The sequence below is a fragment of the Microcaecilia unicolor genome, chromosome 1 (assembly GCF_901765095.1).
Source record: "Microcaecilia unicolor chromosome 1, aMicUni1.1, whole genome shotgun sequence".
Taxonomy (NCBI): domain Eukaryota; kingdom Metazoa; phylum Chordata; class Amphibia; order Gymnophiona; family Siphonopidae; genus Microcaecilia; species Microcaecilia unicolor.
The window spans coordinates 348,030,793-348,049,141 of NC_044031.1; the positions used below are offsets into that span (position 1 = coordinate 348,030,793).

The window sequence follows — 18,349 nt, forward strand, 5'->3', positions numbered from 1 at the left end:
CGACTCCTTGCAGATTCAGGGCGAGAATTCCTTAGTGAAACAGATGAAAGCCTTACGTGAGGTAGTGCAAGACATCCAGCAATACACTGAAAGGGTAGGCCCCCTTGTTCTCACCAGTCCTACACATCAGTTTAGAGTAGGGGAGGAAGTCTGGGTAAAAGAGTGGGATGAATCTGACTGTCTCAAGCCTAAATGGAAAGGGCCCTCCCTTGTTCTCCTAACTACCCCAACCGCTGTTAAAATTGCAGGAAGCCCTGTGTGGATACATTGGACCAGGCTGAAGCCCGCTGCTCCTACCAATAGCGTTCCTAAGCTGTGGACTGCCCATCAGCATCCCGACGCTCCACTACGGCTGACCCTAAGGAAAAAGTAAACCTACAGATCCATGCCTACCCAGCAACAGAAGCTCAGCTATTGGACCCACTGCGTCTTCGGCTGTTTGTTTATCGCAGCCTTCATCGTGGGTCTCATCATCTTCCTACTGCAACGACTGGGATACTTACCCCCAAATCTATGATGCTGTACCCACTTTTCTTACTCCTCCTCTGCCCATTCTCCAACCAATCTCCTTCCTTGAGTCAGAATTGCACTGAATGTTTGCGCTTGGTGCGCCATCGCATAGAGGGGGGATACCACCTGATCACCACCCTCATCCATCAGTTGCAGCCCCCGGAAGGTGGCTGCCGGCCCCTTCCGGCTTGTGCCATTACCACCCCGACTGGACTTCAGCAGTTTCACAGGTGTCTCCAGGGCAATCTCACGATCTGTCACAGTCCAGTCAAGCCACGATATTATAATGTCACCCTCAGTGTGGGCCTCCCCCAATACGTCAGTTCCATGGGAGTCCAGGGAGATGGTATCCTGTATTACGTGAACTCTACCCGCATCATCGCGGGTGGTACTCAGACTGTGGCCACCCTTACCTTTGACGTCTGTGTTGCTATCGACAGACACCCCTGGTCCCACAAGTGCGGCAGTCTAGCTTGGCGCCAGGCCTATGCGAACGATCACAAGTATGTCTGCCCCCTCACTTTGGACGGAAGATATGGGTCTCCTTGGTCTTGGTTACCTTGTGCCGCAGACACGCGGACCTCAGGATGGGAACGAGTGTGTGCCTACACTGGAGGCGGTTACCCTGGATGCCCCGGCCTAGGTGAAATTCGAAGGGGCTCAGGTAATACTGTGCTCCTTGAGTGGCCACTAAGGGGACCGGAGAGTCCCTGGAGACAAACGTGGGGATTTGGTATCGATGGAGCCGGAACAGACCCTATAACCTTTATCACCATCAGCCAGAGCCTGGAGCAGAAGACACCCACACACTATCAGACCACGGTTGTCGGGTACCAGGACGTATTCGACGAAATCGCTCGCGCTGAGGAAGCAGCGACTAAGTTCCCCATTTCTCCCGAAGCTCGGAACATGTTCCTCAACCTGGCCGAAAACATTGCCCTCTCCCTGGGAATTGCCAACTGTTTCGTCTGTGGAGGCACCGACATGGGTGAGCAATGGCCCTGGGAAGTGAAGGAGATCCGACAGCATATGTGGGACGCTCTCAACACCACCAACATTACCTTTCCCCGGCGTCCGAGGCCCTACGAATGGGCCCTGAGAACCAATATCATAGGTACCCTTTGCGCTAGCCGAGCGCCATCGAAGCGTTATTCTGTACCAGTGGGAGACTCCGCTTGTACGGGGGTCCTTCAGTTTAATGGAAGCCGACATACCTGGTGGCAGACGGACAACCTGCCCGCCCCGGAGCCCATCTGGACTGAACCCACCTTGAACTCAACTTGGACATTCGGAGGAAACGCCTCCCTTAAGTGGATAGCCCCGGAGGGCTACTACTATATCTGCGGTCGCAGGGCCTATGAACAGCTCCCGGTCCGCTGGTACGGTACCTGTCTCTTGGGCACCGTCCGTCCTAGTTTCTTCCTTCTGCCCCTACGCGTCGGCGAGACGTTGGGCATCCCCTTGTACATGGAAAAGGGGCCTGGTAATATTGGCAGGCGTAAACGGTCCCCTCCAGACCTCAAACCCAAAGTCCAGATAGGAGACTGGAAGGACAACGAGTGGCCGCCAGAACGTATCATTCACTACTATGGACCGGCCACATGGGCTGAGGATGGTACATACGGGTACCGTACTCCTATCTACATGCTGAATCGCATTATCCGATTACAGGCCGTGCTCGAAATCCTTACCAATGATTCGGCCTTTGCCCTCAACGTCCTGGCCCGCCAAAACACTAAGCTCATTACTGCAGTTTACCAAAATCGCCTAGCTCTTGACTACCTCTTGGCCCAGGAGGGGGGGGTATGTGGCAAATTTAACCTCAGTAATTGCTGCTTACAAATTGATGACCAGAGCCATGTCATCAGAGAGATAACTGACCGGATGGTTAAGTTGGCTCACGTCCCAGTCCAAACCTGGAATAGCGCTTGGGACTGGACCTCCTCCCTAACCAACTGGCTGCCGACCTCCGGCAGCCTAAAGAGCCTCCTCGCTATGGGGGGCCTGTTCTTGCTATCCTGCCTATTAATTCCTTTGTCTCTCCCCTTAGTTTTCAGGTGTCTCCGCTCCACCATGGAGAGTATCGCTGACCGCCGAGCTGCTGCCCAACTTATGGCTCTCCAGATGTACTTCCCCATTCCGCAATCTGATGAAGCAGAACCTTGTGGTTGATGCGGACTTCTATCTTCTAGAGTCAATTTATGGGCCAACACCCTTGTGCCAGCATAAGACCGGCTACAAAGGGGGGGGGATTCCACTAGGGGCCCTCCGTCTCAACCCCGGCGAAGTAACCAGCGGCTGCACAAGGGCCTAGGGCTCCTTTTTGCCTCCTTGCTAATGTTTCTTGTCTTTCTTTTCACTTTCAGGGTTCTGGGAGTGATACTCTCCATCAGAATTCGACTGTTCTAGTATCAAAAGGGGGGAATTGTAGGAGTGGAGCGCCGGATACTACCCGAATACTACTGACCAACAGAACAACCTCATGTTGTCTGCATACTGATGGACTTATACTTATGCATACTACCTCTGCTTTTTATATTTTATGAATGCACTGGACATTTGTGCCTTACCCAGTGTGCTGTTTACTAATGTAAGACAGAATGCAGGGCTATTAGATATAGCTTGTAACAGTAGTAGCAAGGCTTACACAAGACCAGCTTGCACGTAGGCGTCATATGAATAGATGACCTTGGAGGGTGTAGACACCCCCCACCCTGCATCTCTGAGCCTAACGAACCTTATCTCCTGTGCTAGAAAGGAGCATTGTGTGTGTGTAGAAGAAGATGTTAAGTTTCGTTTCCCTAGCCAGTATCATTTCAGTATTATGACGTGTGTATGCACTGTGAACTACAAATGTGTACTGTAAGAACTACAAATGTTTACTGCGCATGTCTACTGTGATGTATAAGGGGCCTAATGCGCAGGCCCAGTAGGGAAGTATAAATGTAAGTGTCAGATGATTCGTGACACACAGTATCCTGAGAGAACTCAGTGCTGTTCATTGCTGGCAATAAAGTTGCATTGTTTCGGAACCAATTTGGCCTTTTGTCTTCTGATTCGCTTAGCTGCTTCTCTTTGACTACTTTTTTGCTGGTATTCTGGTGTGGTAATTCAATCAAAACAAGTAGCACAACACAATGTTTCAAAGGACAGAATTTTAAAAATGATGTCACACTACTCCATAATCACTGTTGTGCATTCTTCAGATTCAATTTCCTCTCCTTTTATGGTTCTGTTTTCACAGATAGCCTTAACTGACAACGGACACAATTAGGGCTATAGTATCTATATCTCACATTGTATCTGTCCAGTCAGTTTTCTATAACAGCCCTGCCAGTGACCCTCCTTTCCCCTGCCCTCCATCCACCCAATCCAGCAGTGACCCTCCTCTCCCCTGCCCTCCATCCACCCATACCCAGCGACGACCCTTCTCTCCCCTCCATGATCCACCCATGCCCAGCGACGACCCTTCTCTCCCCTCTATGATCCACCCATGCCCAGCGACTCCCTAGTTCTCTCCCCTGCCACCCCTTCCCGAGTTGTTAATAGAATTCTCCTCCCTCCCTCCCGTCACCAATCTGACTCCTTTAATTCTTTGGGGCAGGCAGTCTTGCCTGCCCGCTGCAAGCACTGACTCAGTCCCCCGCTGGCGCTGCCGGTTCGCACTTCAAAATGGCCGCCGAGACTTACAAGGGCGAAGTCTCGCGAGGCCACCTCTGGAAGTCTCGGCGGCCATTTTTAAAGCGCGAACCTGCAGCGCCAACGGGGGAGAGTCAGCACTTGCAGCGGGCAGGCAAGACTGCCTGTCCCGAAGAATTCGTCAGGTTGGTGATGTGAGGGAAGAGGGAGGGAGGAGAGCCGGCTCGCGGATTTCAACAACCGGCTCGCAAGAGCCGAGCAAAGTTAACAAGCAGCTCTTGCGAGTCGGTGCGAGCCGGCTCCAGCACACCACTGGTCACTGGGTATGGGTGCATGCAGGGCAGGGGAGAGAAGGGTCACCGGACATGGGTGGATGGAGGGCAGGGGAGAGGAGGGTCACTGGGTATGGGTGCATGGAGGGCAGGGGAGGGTCGCTGGGTGCATGCAGGGCAGGGGGAGAGAAGGGTCACTGGACATGGGTGGATGGAGGGCAGGGGAGAGGAGGGTCGCTGGACATGGGTGGATGGAGGGCAGGGGAGAGGAGGGGAGAGAGAAGAAATGCTGGACATGGATGGAGGGGAGGGAAGAGTGAGGAAGGAGATGAGATGAGGGAAAAGGAAGAGAGGAGAAAAACTGCATATGGATGAAGAAAATAGGCAGAAGTTGAGGACCAGAAATGAAGAAGAAAGGAAAGAAATAAATGGCAAGGAAGCCCTGGAAACGGAGTTAAGAGGACAGATAGCAGCAGAATCGGATACTGGGCCAGCATGATCAGAAAAACAGTCACCAGACAACAAAGGTAGAAAAAAAATCATTTTATTTTCATTATAGTGTTTGGAATATGTTCACTTTGAGAATCGGGTGCTCAACCTTAAAAGTTTATATTTATTTACTTATTTATGGCATTTTATCCCACATTAAACATGAATTAGATTGGAACCTGGGATCATTTAATTTCCCATAGTTTTAAACTCCCCTAGAATAACTCTTCATTTATAGTCAATTATTCTAATTAGGATACGAAGAGGAGAGTTTTTCTTATTAGAGTTTTAATTATATTTAATTAGCTTCTGAGAAGCAAACACTAAATAAATTATACATTATACCATATAATCTTAAGGGTCTTTACATTCATCTAATATCTCTAGTGCCTTAAGAAGTTTTAATTAAACAATCTACTGTATAATACTAAGATGCAGACAGCAGTCCAGCAGCGTAAGGGGTGCCAACTTGTCTTTTGCATTGAGTGTCACATGTATGATTATCTCCCAGTTGGTAAGAAACCTCTCACCAACTGGGAGATAATAGCCGTATGTGTATGCTCAATACAGAGAGCTCCTAGCTCTCAGAGAACAAGTCTGTTCTCTTGAGGCTAGAGTAGCAGACTTGGAGGAGCTGAGGGAGACAGAGAGTTACAAAGAGGAGGCCTATGGGACGTAGAGAAGTCCCACCTCCAGTCTGGCAGCCCCTGTGTTGCCATGGAGGAGGGAGCTATCCTAAAAGGAGAACATCACTCTGGTGTAGTTGGAGGTAATCCTGTAGCCAGGACCAGCCCACCAGGGGATGCAATATCCTCTCGCACCAAGGATATGCCTCCAGGAGCTTCTGCCCAGGAGGGAAGGGTTAGGATGGCTGTTGTAGTTGGTGATTCATAAGTACATAGGTATTGCCATACTGGGAAAGACCAAAGGTCCATCAAGCCCAGCATCCTGTTTCCAACAGTGACCAATCCAGGTCCCAAATACCTGGCTAGATCCCAAAAAAGAACAAAACACTTTATGTTGCTTATCCCAGAAATAGTGGATTTTCCCCAAGTCCATTTAATAATGGTCTATGGACTTTTCCTTTAGGAAGCCATCCAAACCTTTTTTAAACTCCGCTAAGCTAACCGCCTTTACCACATTCTTTGGCAACGAATTCCAGAGTTTAATTACATGTTGAGTGAAGAAAATTTTTCTCCGATTCGTTTCAAATTTACCTCTTTGTAGCTTCATTGCAAGCCCCTTAGTCCTAGTATTTTTGGAAAGCATAAACAGACGCTTCACATCTACCCATTCAACTCCAAGAATTGAAATGGTGCAAAGAAAAGCTACAAGAATGGTACTAATCCGCAAACGAACCTTTTCCGGAGATGGGAAGGCAGTAGAACTAGAGGACATGAAATGAGGGGGCAGACTCAAGAAAAATGTCGGAAGTATTTTTTCATGGAGAGAGTGGTGGATACTTGTAATGCCCTCCCGCGGGAGGTGGTGGAGATGAAAATGGTAACGGAATTCAAAAATGCGTGGGATAAATATAAAGGAATCCTGTTCGGAAGGAATGGATCCTCAGAAGCTTAGCGGAGATTGGGTGGCAGAGCCGGTGGGGGGAGGCGGGGCTAGTGGTTGGGAGGCGGGGCAGACTTCTATGGTCTATGCCCTGAAAATGGCAGATGCAAATCAAGGCCAGGTATACACAAAATGTAGCACATATGAGTTTATCTTGTTGGGCAGACTGGATGGACCATGCAGATTTTTCTCTGCCGTCATCTACTATGCTACTATCCTGCTTATTTTTGAAGGAGAAAGCAGGCCATCTTCCGGCCAAATTGGTATAATTGAAAGCCAATTTTGGCCGGCTTCAACTGCTTTCCGTTGCAGGGCCAGCCAAAGTTAAAGGGGGCGTGTCAGCAGGGTACCGAAGGCGGGGCGGTGGCGTGGCTACAAGATGGCCGACTTCGGCCGATAATGGAAAAAAGAAGGCCGGCTCCGATGAGCACTTGGTCGGCTTTACTTGGTCCATTTATTTTTAGCACCAAGCCTCAAAAAAGTGCCCCAACTGACCAGATGACCACCGGAGAGAATCGGGGATCACCTCCCCTTACTTCCCCAGTGGTCAGCAATCCCCTCCCATCCACAAAAAAAAAATTAACATTTTTGTGCCAGCCTCTAGCCAGCCTCAAATGTCATACCCAGCTCCATCACAGCACTATGCAGGTCCCTGGAGCAGTTTTAGTGCACTTCAGGCAGGCGGGCCCAGGCCCATCCCCCCCCCCCCCCCCCCCATCTGTTACACTTGTGGTGGTAAATGGGAGCCCTCCAAAACCCACCCGAAACCCACTGTACCCACATGTAGGTGCCCCTCTTTACCCTTTAAGGGCTATGGTAGTGTTGTACAGTTGTGGGGAGTGGGTTTTGGGGGGGGGGGTTGGGGGGCTCAGCACCCAAGGTAAGGGAGCTATGCACCTGGGAGCACTTTATGAAGTCCACTGCAGTGCCCCCTAGGGTGTCCGGTTGGTGTCCTGGCATGTCAGGAGGACCAGTGCACTACAAATGCTGGCTCCTCCCATGACCAAATGGCTTGGATTCCCTTTCCCTCCCTCCTTCCTTCCAAGGTCCGGTGTCGCTTTCCCTCCCTCTTCCCCTCCCCACAAGGTCTGGTGTCACTTTCCCTCCCTCTTCCCCTCCCCACAAGGTCCTGTGTCACTTTCCCTCCCTCCCTCCCCCTCCTAAGTTCGGTGTCGCTCTCCCAATCTTCCTCCCTCCCCCATACAGGGTGTGACTCTCCCTCCCTCTTTCCCTCCTTTCCCACAAGGTCCAGTGTCACCTGCCTTTATCCCTCCCTCCTTCGCTACAAGTCCGATGTCACTCGGTCTTCCACCTCCCCTGCGCCGTTGGGTCCTGTGTCGCACTCTCCCTCCCCCCTGTAAGCTCCGGTGTCACTCCTCCACTTCTCTGCTCTTCTCCCGCTGCAGCCTTTCCATCTTCTGGGCTGCTGGCAGTGCTAGCAATGTAAGCACGCTGCCTTTGCATGGCCTGGAAGCCTTCTCTCTATTGTGACTTCCTGTTTCCGCGTAGGCAGGTCGCTCGCTGTAGAGAGAAGGCTTCCGGGCCGCGCAAAGGCAGCATGCTGACATTGCTAACGCTGCTGGCAGCTCGGAAGATGGAAAGGCTGCAGTAGGAGAAGAGTGGAGAGGAGGAGGAGTGACACCAAAGCCTGCAGGAAGGGGAAAGAGAGATGCCACCATGCAAGCCGTTTGGGGGTCAATGCCCCCCCCCACCCCCCAAACTATGCCCATGGCCAGCGTGGTTAAAAGATGTGGTGAAAGAGGCTATTGGAGCCAAAAGAACATCCTTCAAAAAATGGAAAAGGATCCGAATGAAGAAAATAAGAAACATAAGCACTGTCAAGGCAGATGCAAAACACTGATAAAGAAGGATGACGAAACATTTGCCGTGGAGATGAAAACTCATAGTAACACTTTTTTCAGGTATATCAGAAGCAAGAAGTCTTTGAGGGAATATGTGGGACCATTCGATCAGGAAGGAGTAAAAGGAGTGCTCAGGGATGACAAGTCCAAAGCGTAGAGATTGAATGAATTGTTTGCTTCGGTCTTTACGGAAGAAGATCTGCCTGTACCAGAAATGGTTTTCAGGGGTTTTGATGCGGAGGAACTGTAAGAAATCTCAGTGAACTTGGAAGATGTACTGAGCCAAATTGACAAATCAGTGATAAATCACCTGGACCGGGTGGTAATACCCCAGGATATTGAAAGAACTCAAGAAATTGCTAATCTGCTACTAGTTAAAGTAATCTGTAGTACCTGAGGACTGGAGAGTGGCCAATGTGACTCTGATTTTTAAAAAGGGATCTAGGGGTGATTTGAGTAATTACAGACAGGGCAAAACAGTAGAAACTATTACAAAGAATAAAATTACAGAACACGTAGACAACCATGGTTTAATGGGACAGAATCAGCATGGGTTCAGCCAAGGGAAGTCTTGTCTCACCAATTTGCTTCATTTCTTTGAAGGCGTGAATAAACATGTGGATAAAGGTGAGCCGGTTGATGTAGTGTATCTAGATTTTCAGAAAGCTTTTGACAGAGTTCCTCATGAGAAACTCCTGAGAAAATTAAAGAGTTATGGCATAGAAGGCAATGTTCTGGTGTGGATTAGGAATTGGTTATTGGACAGAAAACAGACTGTAGGTTTAAATGGCCATTTTTCTCAACGGAGGAGGGTGAATAGTGGAGTGCCACAGGGATCTGTACTTGGACCGGTGCTATTTAACATATTTATAAATGATCTGGAAATAGGAACGATGAGTGAGGTGATTAAACTTGTGGATGACACAAAACTATTCATAGTTGTCAGAACTACTACTACTACTTAACATTTCTAAAGTGCTACTAGGGTTACGCAAACGCATGCGGATTGTGAAGAATTGCAGGAAGACCTTAGGAAATGGGAATACTAGGCATCCAAATGGCAGATGAAATTTAATGTTGACAAATGCAAAGTGATGCACATTGGGAAGAATAATCCGAATCATAGTTATCTAATGCTAGGGTCCACTTTAGGAGTCAGCACTCAAGAAAAAGACCTAGGTGTCATTGTAGACAGTATGCTGAAATCTTCTGCCCAGTGTGCAGCAGCCAGAAAAGCAAACAGGATGTTTGGGATTATTAGGATACAAAATAAGACCAAGAATATTATAATGCCGCTCCATGGTGCGACCTCACCTTGAGTACTGTGTTCAGTTCTGGTTGTTGTATCTCAAAAAAGATATAGCGGAATTAGAAAAGGTTCAAAGAAGAGCAACCAAAACGTGAGGTCAACCTACATTAGACACTGAGTTTTTGGATGGAGTAAAGGATCTACTAATATGACATGGAGGGAAGGACCTATCAAGTGAATCGTACTGGACTGCGCAGATAGAGGAGAAATGGCGAAAATCTATTGAAGGGACACGTGTGGTTCCTATTGGAAGCAGCGGATTTAAGCGGCGGTTGTTAATACTCAGCAAGACAGAAGAAACACTGAAGCATACCTCTGCCGGGGGATGGCTATGCGTAGTGCTGGACTGAACGAAGTTTATTGGGCAATCCCCCTGCCTCCGCTAATTTCTGTCTTGGGGTTTTTTTTGGGTTTTTTTCTCTTTTTCTCGCTTTTTTATCCTCTTTCTTGGTCTCTTCTCTTTTTCTTATATTGCGATATAAAAGTATAACACCATGTGAGGGAAATGAATAAGGATATGTTGTTGGAGCAAGTTTATGGGAGTTGTTATTATGAAGTTAAATATTTAGCGGTGTGGGGACGTTTACGGGTGGAGGGTTGGGGGCGGACCAATGTTCTAATCTTAGGAGGGGTAGCTGTAAGTCCAGGAAGGAAGGGCCCGGTAAAGTCCAGAGTGGTTGGGGGTATGGAAGTGGGGAGAGGGATGGGGGGGTGGTGCGAGACAGGGAGGGGGGGAGACTGGGAGGGAAGGTATCGTGGGGGGGGGGGGGGTGCTCTGTGACGTCACTAAGCTGCATTTAGCAAATACCCAGTTTGGTGAGCTACATTCAAGACCGGGGGAGTGGAGGCTGGGACACTCTTTCGGTTTCATATTGGAAAGGCCATCCCTCTATGATTATATGGCTCCAGGGGAGCGAGTGGGAATTGATAGATGCCGGAGATCAAGTTGGCTACGTGGAATGTGGGGGGTATTTATTTGCCAATTAAACGACAAAAAATATTAAAAGCCCTAAGGGACAGGGGGACCTCTGTTGCCTTTCTCCAGGAGACACATTTACCAACTGGAGAACATCTAAAATTGAAAAAGTGGTGGGTTGGAAATATATTTGAGGCTCCGGCTGTTGGAAAGAGGGGGGGGGGGGGGGGGGGTGGTAATCCTGATCAGGAAAGGACTGCATTTGGAGACTAAGAAGATTATAGTGGACCCAGGAGGTAGATTTGTATTGACCTCGGTGGTACTGGAACGTCAGCCTCTCCTGTTGTGTAATATTTACGCACCAAATGTTTTTGAGAAAAAATTCTTCAGGGGGGTTGCACGTCTGATATTAAGTTTGGGAGATTCGCTGATAGTTCTAGGTGGAGACCTGAATGATGTGGCAGATCCATCTTTAGATAGGTCGCAGCCCACGGAGAGGGAACATGCGAGAACGGAGAATGGAGTGAATCTGTTGAACACAACCTTGGGACTTTAAATCCTTTGGAAAGAGACTATACACACATCTCTAGAGTACACTCCACAATGTCTAGGACAGATTACCTGTTGTTATCTATGGAGCTCTTGACACAGGTGGAAGAGGTTAGAATAGGACCAATGATGATTCCAGATCATGCGTGGGTAGAAGTAGGTTTGCAGGGGAAAACTGGCTTAGTTGAAGAAGGAAACTGGAGGTTCCCAACACATCTCTATAAGGATAGTCAGTTCCTCCCATTCTTGGCCTCAAATTGGCAGCAATATAAGGATTTAAATGCAGGCCATCGATTAAATTCGGCATTATTCTGGGAGGCAGCGAAAGCAGTTCTTAGGGGAGTGTCAGGCTTTCAAGGCAGAAACTAGGTTTGTGAGCCCTTGGGCCACTGCCGTGGAGCAGCAGTAGCAGGCAAAAAATTTTGGCAAACCGTTTAGCGAGAATCCTTCCCTCGGTGGTGGCGGAACCACAAGTACGGTTCCTAAGGGGGAGAGTAATTGTGAAAAACATGAGAAGAATATTAACCGCTTTGGAGACAGTTGGGGAGGAGAAGGAACAGGCATTGTTAATTAGCTTTGATGCAGAAAAAGCCTTCGATAGGGTGGATTGGGGTTTTTTGTATGGAGTGCTGGAGGCATATGGAATAAGGGGCTTGTTGGCAGTCTAAATGTTATTAACACTTTCTCCATTCGTACTCATCTGCTTCTCCTCCTCTCAATCGTGGTCCATGCTCTGTTCTTCCAGATTGTCCACAAAGCTCCTTGCCTCCCCCACTTGATCAAAATAGCGCGTCTGTCCCTTGTCTAGTACCCGCAGCCTCGCTGGGTATAATAAACTAAACCTGCGCTTCTTCTCAAAGAGTTTGGAGCAGATTGGTACAAAGGCTCTGCGGGCTGCTGACACTTTTGAAGAACAGTCTTGGAAACAAAGCACTTGGTGGTTTTGATATTTTAGTTGGGGATTTCTCAGGGTTCCAGTTGAATCTTAATAAGTCCGAAGCTTTAGCGAGCTCACAGCAGCTGCGGCAGTTTTGGGGGGCAGGTTCCCATTGAAATGGGTACAGGATTCGTTTAAGTATCTGGGAATACAGCTTTCCATGGACACCTCACTTCTCTATAAAAATAACATAGTGAAACTGCTTAGAGAGACGAAAGAGCAACTGACAATCTAGTCTGCACTGCCAGTGTCTTTTTTGGGCCGGCTGCATCTTTTCAGAATGATTCTCTTCCCAAAGTGGCTATATGTATTACAGATACTACCCATCTGGCTAACACGCAAAGATTTGGCATTACTTCAAAGGATGGTGGCCTGATTTTGTTGGGGCGGTAGGAAATGAGGTGGAAATATGTGATGGGAGTACAAAAATTAGGAGGGTTGAGATACCCGGACCTTCGGAAATATAACCAGGCCTGCTTACTTAGGCATTTAAAAGACTGGTTGTTAGGCTCCACTACGTACACAGATGGGGGCATGAAACAAGCTTATTTTATGCCCTGGACTGCAAGCTCGCTGCTCCACACTCCCAAGGGGCGTATACCAGAGAGACTGTGGGGGAGTGTTCTTTTCCGCCCAATGTGGTTTCTCTGGAGAGAGATACTTTCACTTTGGGGCCAATGCCCTACTAGTAGTGGGTGGCTACCCATACAAGGGAATATAGATTTCTCACCCAGAAATGAGAATAGAGTCTTTCAGGTGCTAAAGGAAAAAGGGGTAAGTACTCTGGCAGCTGTAATAACGGAGGAGGGGACATTAATATCACAACAAGATTTTTTGGCACGGTGTTCGCATGGACCGGCCGCGGTATTTGCATATCTACAGCTTCTTCATTATGTACACTCATTGCCCAGGGGCAGCTTACATCCACGGTTTGAAAGGCTTTTGCAGGAGCTTTTGGAGGGGGATGCAGAGGACCAGGTGTCTATTTCGTGGTTTCATGGTGAGTTGTGCAAAAGGGCTCAACAGAGAGACCTACAGTTGGTGGCAGGTAGGTGGAGCAGAGAGGTAGGACGGGTGATATCACCGAAATTGATACAGTCGTCTCTCAAGAATGGTGTGCTATTGGTCCAGAGTGCAGAGTTACAAGAGTGTCATTTCAGGACTATACACAGGGCATACTTTTCCCAGAGACAGGCGTTTCATGCAGGCATATTGGATACACCTTGCTGCCACAAATGTAAGAGGGAGGATACATCGTTTCTTCATGGTATTTGGCAGTGCAGGCCTATCTCTGTTTATTGGTCGGCAATTGCCCGCTTTCTTCAGAGAGTGGTAGGGCGAACATTTAAGCTTTCATTTGAGAGGGCGATCTTTAATGAGCCCAGTTTGTTGCAGGGAGGGACAAGAGGAGAGAAGTTGTTTCTGGGAAAGGCTTATATCTTGGGTCGCAAATGCATCTTTATCAATTGGTCTCGGGATTGCCCGCCCTCCTTCTGGCACTGGAGGAATAAATTGCATGAGCTAATGACCTGGGAGGCGAGGGAAGCAGGATTGTCGCCAGGGAGGCAGCAGAGGTTCCTAGCAATATATGGGGAGCATATTTGAATGTACTATCACCTTGGGCACGTAGCTGGGTCCTTAATAGGCTTCCATGGAGTAGGTGAGGGGATGGGTTTGAGTTAGAGCGGGGCACTACACTCAAGTGGGGGGGGAAGGGTGAACAGGGAGGTTTGGAAGGCTTGGTGGGGGGAGCCTAAGAGTATTAATAGAGCTGAAAAATGAACTTGTGGAGCTGCTGTTAGTAATATGCAATTTATCCCTACAATCAGGTGTGGTACCGGAAGATTGGAGGGTGGGCAATGTAACGCCGATTTTTTAAAAGGGTTCCAGAGGAGATACGGGAAATTATAGACCGGTGAGTCTGACGTTGGTGCTGGGAAAAATGGTGGAGGCTATTATTAAGAATAAAATTACGGAGCACGTACAAAAGCATGGGCTGCTGAGACAAAGTCAGCACGGATTTAGTGAAGGGAAGTCTTGCCTCACAAATCTACTGCATTTTTTCGAGGGGGTGAACAAGCATGTGGACAAAGGGGAGCCGGTGGATATTGTATATCTAGATTTTCAGAAGGCGTTTGACAAAGTGCCTCATGAAAGACTCCAAAGGAAACTGGAGAGTCATGGGATCGGAGGCAGTGTATTATTATGGATTAAGAGCTGGTTAAAAGACAGGAAGCAGAGAGTAGGGTTGAATGGTCAGTATTCTTGATGGAGAAGGGTAGTTAGTGGGGTCCCTCAGGGGTCTGTGCTGGGACCGCTGCTTTTTAACATATTTATAAATGACCTTGAGATGGGAGTAACTAGTGAGGTAATTAAATTCGCAGATGACACAAAGTTATCCAGGGTCATCTTGTCGCGGGAGGAGTGTGAAAGATTACAAGAGGACCTCGTGAGGCTGGGGGATTGGGCGTCCAAATGGCAGATGAAGTTCAACGTTGACAAGTGCAAAGTGATGCACGTGGGAAGGAGGAACCCGAATTACGGCTATGTCATGCAAGGTTCCGCTTTAGGAGTTACGGACCGAGAAAGGGATCTGGGAGTCATCGTGGATAGGACGTTGAAATCTTCCGCTCAATGTGCTGCGGCGGCTAAGAAGGCGAACAGAATGTTGAGTATTATTAGAAAAGGGATGGAAAACAAGCATGAGGATGTTATAATGCCGTTATATCGCTCCATGGTGCGACCGCACCTGGAGTATTGTGTTCAGTTCTGGTCGCCTCATCTCAAAAAAGATATAAAGGAATTGGAGAAGGTGTAGAGAAGGGCGACGAAAATGATAAAAGGGATGGGACTACCTTATGAGGAGAGGTTAAGACGGCTAGGACTCTTTAGCCTGGAGAAAAGGTGGCTGAGGGGTGATATGATAGAGGTCTACAAAATAATGAGTGGGGTAGAGCGGACAGATGTGAAGTGTTTGTTTACGCTTTCTAACAATAATAGAACTAGGGGACACAAGATGAAATTAGAATGTGGTAGGTTTAAAACAAATTGGAGAAAGTTTTTCTTTACTCAGCGTGTGGTTAGACTCTGGAACTCATTGCCGGAGAAGGTAGTGACAGCAGCTGGCCTTGCTGAGTTTAAAGGGGGTCTGGACAGATTCCTTAAGGAAAAGTCCATTGATCGTTATTACATTTTGGGTTTTTGCCAGGTTCTTGGGGCCTGGATTGGCCGCTGTCGGAGACAGAGTGCTGGGCTTGATGGACCTTTGGTCTTTTCCCAGCGTGGCAGTGCTTATGTACTTATGTTCTCCGTGCACTCACGGATCTGTAGAGCAACCTAGGATGGGGTAGGGGGGAAAGGGGGGGCTAATAGTATGCTAAAGGGGGGGGAGCTAAAAATTTGAGAATGGTTATATGTTTGTATTCCACAATGGTTGGTTTATACTGGTGGTTTAAGCTGTGAAAATGAGATTGTCTACTCTGTGATGTTCTCAATAAAAATGTTTGAAAATAAAAAAATGTCAACTGCCAATGTTAATGTCATCATTTGCTTATCAAGAAGCAAAGATTTAGAATACTTTGCCATAGCATATTAGACCATTAAAATGGTGTTAAAGGGGCGATCAAGGAGGACAAAGCCGTAGCGGAGAAATTAAATGAATTCTTTGCTTCGGTCTTCACCGAGGAGGATTTGGGGGGGACACCGGTGCCGGAAAGAATATTTGAAGCGGGGGAGTCGGAGAAACTAAACAAATTCTCTGTAACCTTGGAGGATGTAAGCAAGCTGAAGAGTAGTAAATCACCGGGACCTGATGGTATTCATCCCAGAGTATTAATAGAACTAAAAAATGAACTTGCGGAGCTACTGTTAGAAATATGCAATCTGTCCCTAAAATCGAGTGTAATACCGGAAGACTGGAGGGTAGCCAATGTTACTCCGATTTTTAAGAAAGGTTCCAGAGGAGATCCGGGAAATTATAGACCGGTGAGTCTGACGTCGGTGCCGGGCAAGATGGTGGAGGCTATTATTAAGAATAAAATTGCAGAGCATATACAAAAACATGGACTGATGAGACAAAGTCAGCACGGATTTAGTGAAGGGAAGTCTTGCCTCACCAATCTAATGCATTTTTTTGAGGGGGTAAGCAAACATGTGGACAATGGGGAGCCGGTTGATATTGTATATCTGGATTTTCAGAAGGCGTTTGACAAAGTGCCGCACGAAAGACTCCTGAAGAAATTGCAGAGTCATGGAATCGGAGGTAGGGTATTATTATGGATTAAGAACTGGTTGAAAGATAGGAAGCAGAGAGTAGGATTGCGTGGCCAGTATTCTCAGTGGAGGAGGGTAGTTAGTGGGGTCCCGCAGGGGTCTGTGCTGGGTCCGTTGCTTTTTAATGTATTTATAAATGACCTAGAGATGGGAATAACTAGTGAGGTAATTAAATTCGCCGATGACACAAAATTATTCAGGGTCGTCAAGTCGCAGGAGGAATGTGAACGATTACAGGAGGACCTTGCGAGACTGGGAGAATGGGAGTGCAAGTGGCAGATGAAGTTCAATGTTGACAAGTGCAAAGTGATGCATGTGGGTAAGAGGAACCCGAATTATAGCTACGTCTTGCAAGGTTCCGCGTTAGGAGTTACGGATCAAGAAAGGGATCTGGGTGTCGTCGTCGATGATACGCTGAAACCTTCTGCTCAGTGTGCTGCTGCGGCTAGGAAAGCGAATAGAATGTTGGGTGTTATTAAGAAGGGTATGGAGTCCAGGTGTGCGGATGTTATAATGCCGTTGTATCGCTCCATGGTGCGACCGCACCTGGAGTATTGTGTTCAGTACTGGTCTCCGTATCTCAAAAAAGATATAGTAGAATTGGAAAAGGTACAGCGAAGGGCGACGAAAATGATAGTGGGGATGGGACGACTTTCCTATGAAGAGAGGCTGAGAAGGCTAGGGCTTTTCAGCTTGGAGAAGAGACGGCTGAGGGGAGATATGATAGAAGTGTATAAAATAATGAGTGGAATGGATCGGGTGGATGTGAAGCGACTGTTCACGCTATCCAAAAATACTAGGACTAGAGGGCATGAGTTGAAGCTACAGTGTGGTAAATTTAAAACGAATCGGAGAAAATTTTTCTTCACCCAACGTGTAATTAGACTCTGGAATTCATTGCCGGAGAACGTGGTACGGGCGGTTAGCTTGACGGAGTTTAAAAAGGGGTTAGATAGATTCCTAAAGGACAAGTCCATAGACCGCTATTAAATGGACTGGAAAAATTCCTCATTTTTAGGTATAACTTGTCTGGAATGTTTTTACGTTTGGGGAGCGTGCCAGGTGCCCTTGACCTGGATTGGCCACTGTCGGTGACAGGATGCTGGGCTAGATGGACCTTTGGTCTTTCCCAGTATGGCACTACTTATGTACTTATGTACTTATGTACTAATTATAACCTTTTTCAGAAATCTTTAAAACCCTTTTTATTCTTTAAATATATATTATCTAAATCTTAAATGTGATTGCTGTGGTTTGAAAGCATTGTATTTCCTAGGTATTCCAAGTGTTCCCTTTTTGTAACCCCAATCAGATATATATGGTATATAAGTAGTATAATGTAATGAATATTGCCCAATGTGTAAGTATGTGGTGAAAGCTTATTATTGTCAATCTATTTTACTTTATCACTCGCAGAAACTACTGCAGTCATCATAATCTACTACTCAGTTTTGGGACTTGCAGAATATAAATCCAATGTACAAATGAATGAACAGCATTTTGTATAACATTTCATGTTAATTTTTTTGAGACTTGGATCTGATACTACATCACACTTGGACCTTTAAATCCTATTTGCCATTTACATATGGAATATAGATAACATTCTTACCATACACACTTGATTACTGATAGCTCTCAGTTGTTTGAGAATGGGAGTACCAATGAGATAGCATTTTCCTCCAAGAGGTCCAGACTAAGAGAGTTGCAAATCAAACAGATAGTGATTAGTTAACAACCAGCAATTAAATCAGGCTCTAGGCTCATTAAATGAGACAGATGGTGCTATTAATTTGTAGTGACATACCTTCCTTGTAACAAACATCTTTTTTACGCATTCCATTCTGCTTTGGGAACCATATCTTTTTGTCAAAGGTCAAAGTAGCATCTGATGATGCACCTTGTTTCCGCAGGCATGCCTGCCTCATTAATTAATATTTTCCTTCTACTATAAGAATTTGCTAGATTGCTCAGAAACAGTTGAAGAAATAATAAAATCTTATTGTATCTACCATAAGAAATACTATC

General features: G+C 47.1%; 1 protein-coding gene across 1 annotated transcript in view; it reads right to left on the bottom strand.

The window, feature by feature from the left end:
- LOC115474075 (polycystic kidney disease protein 1-like 1) overlaps nucleotides 1–18,349 on the bottom strand; it is an 889,490-nt gene that overhangs the window by 294,252 nt on the left and 576,889 nt on the right. Inside the window, exon 24 of the mRNA XM_030209391.1 lies at nucleotides 17,934–18,017. Coding sequence (XP_030065251.1) covers nucleotides 17,934–18,017 — 84 coding nt within the window. The remainder of the gene's footprint in view (nucleotides 1–17,933; nucleotides 18,018–18,349) is intronic.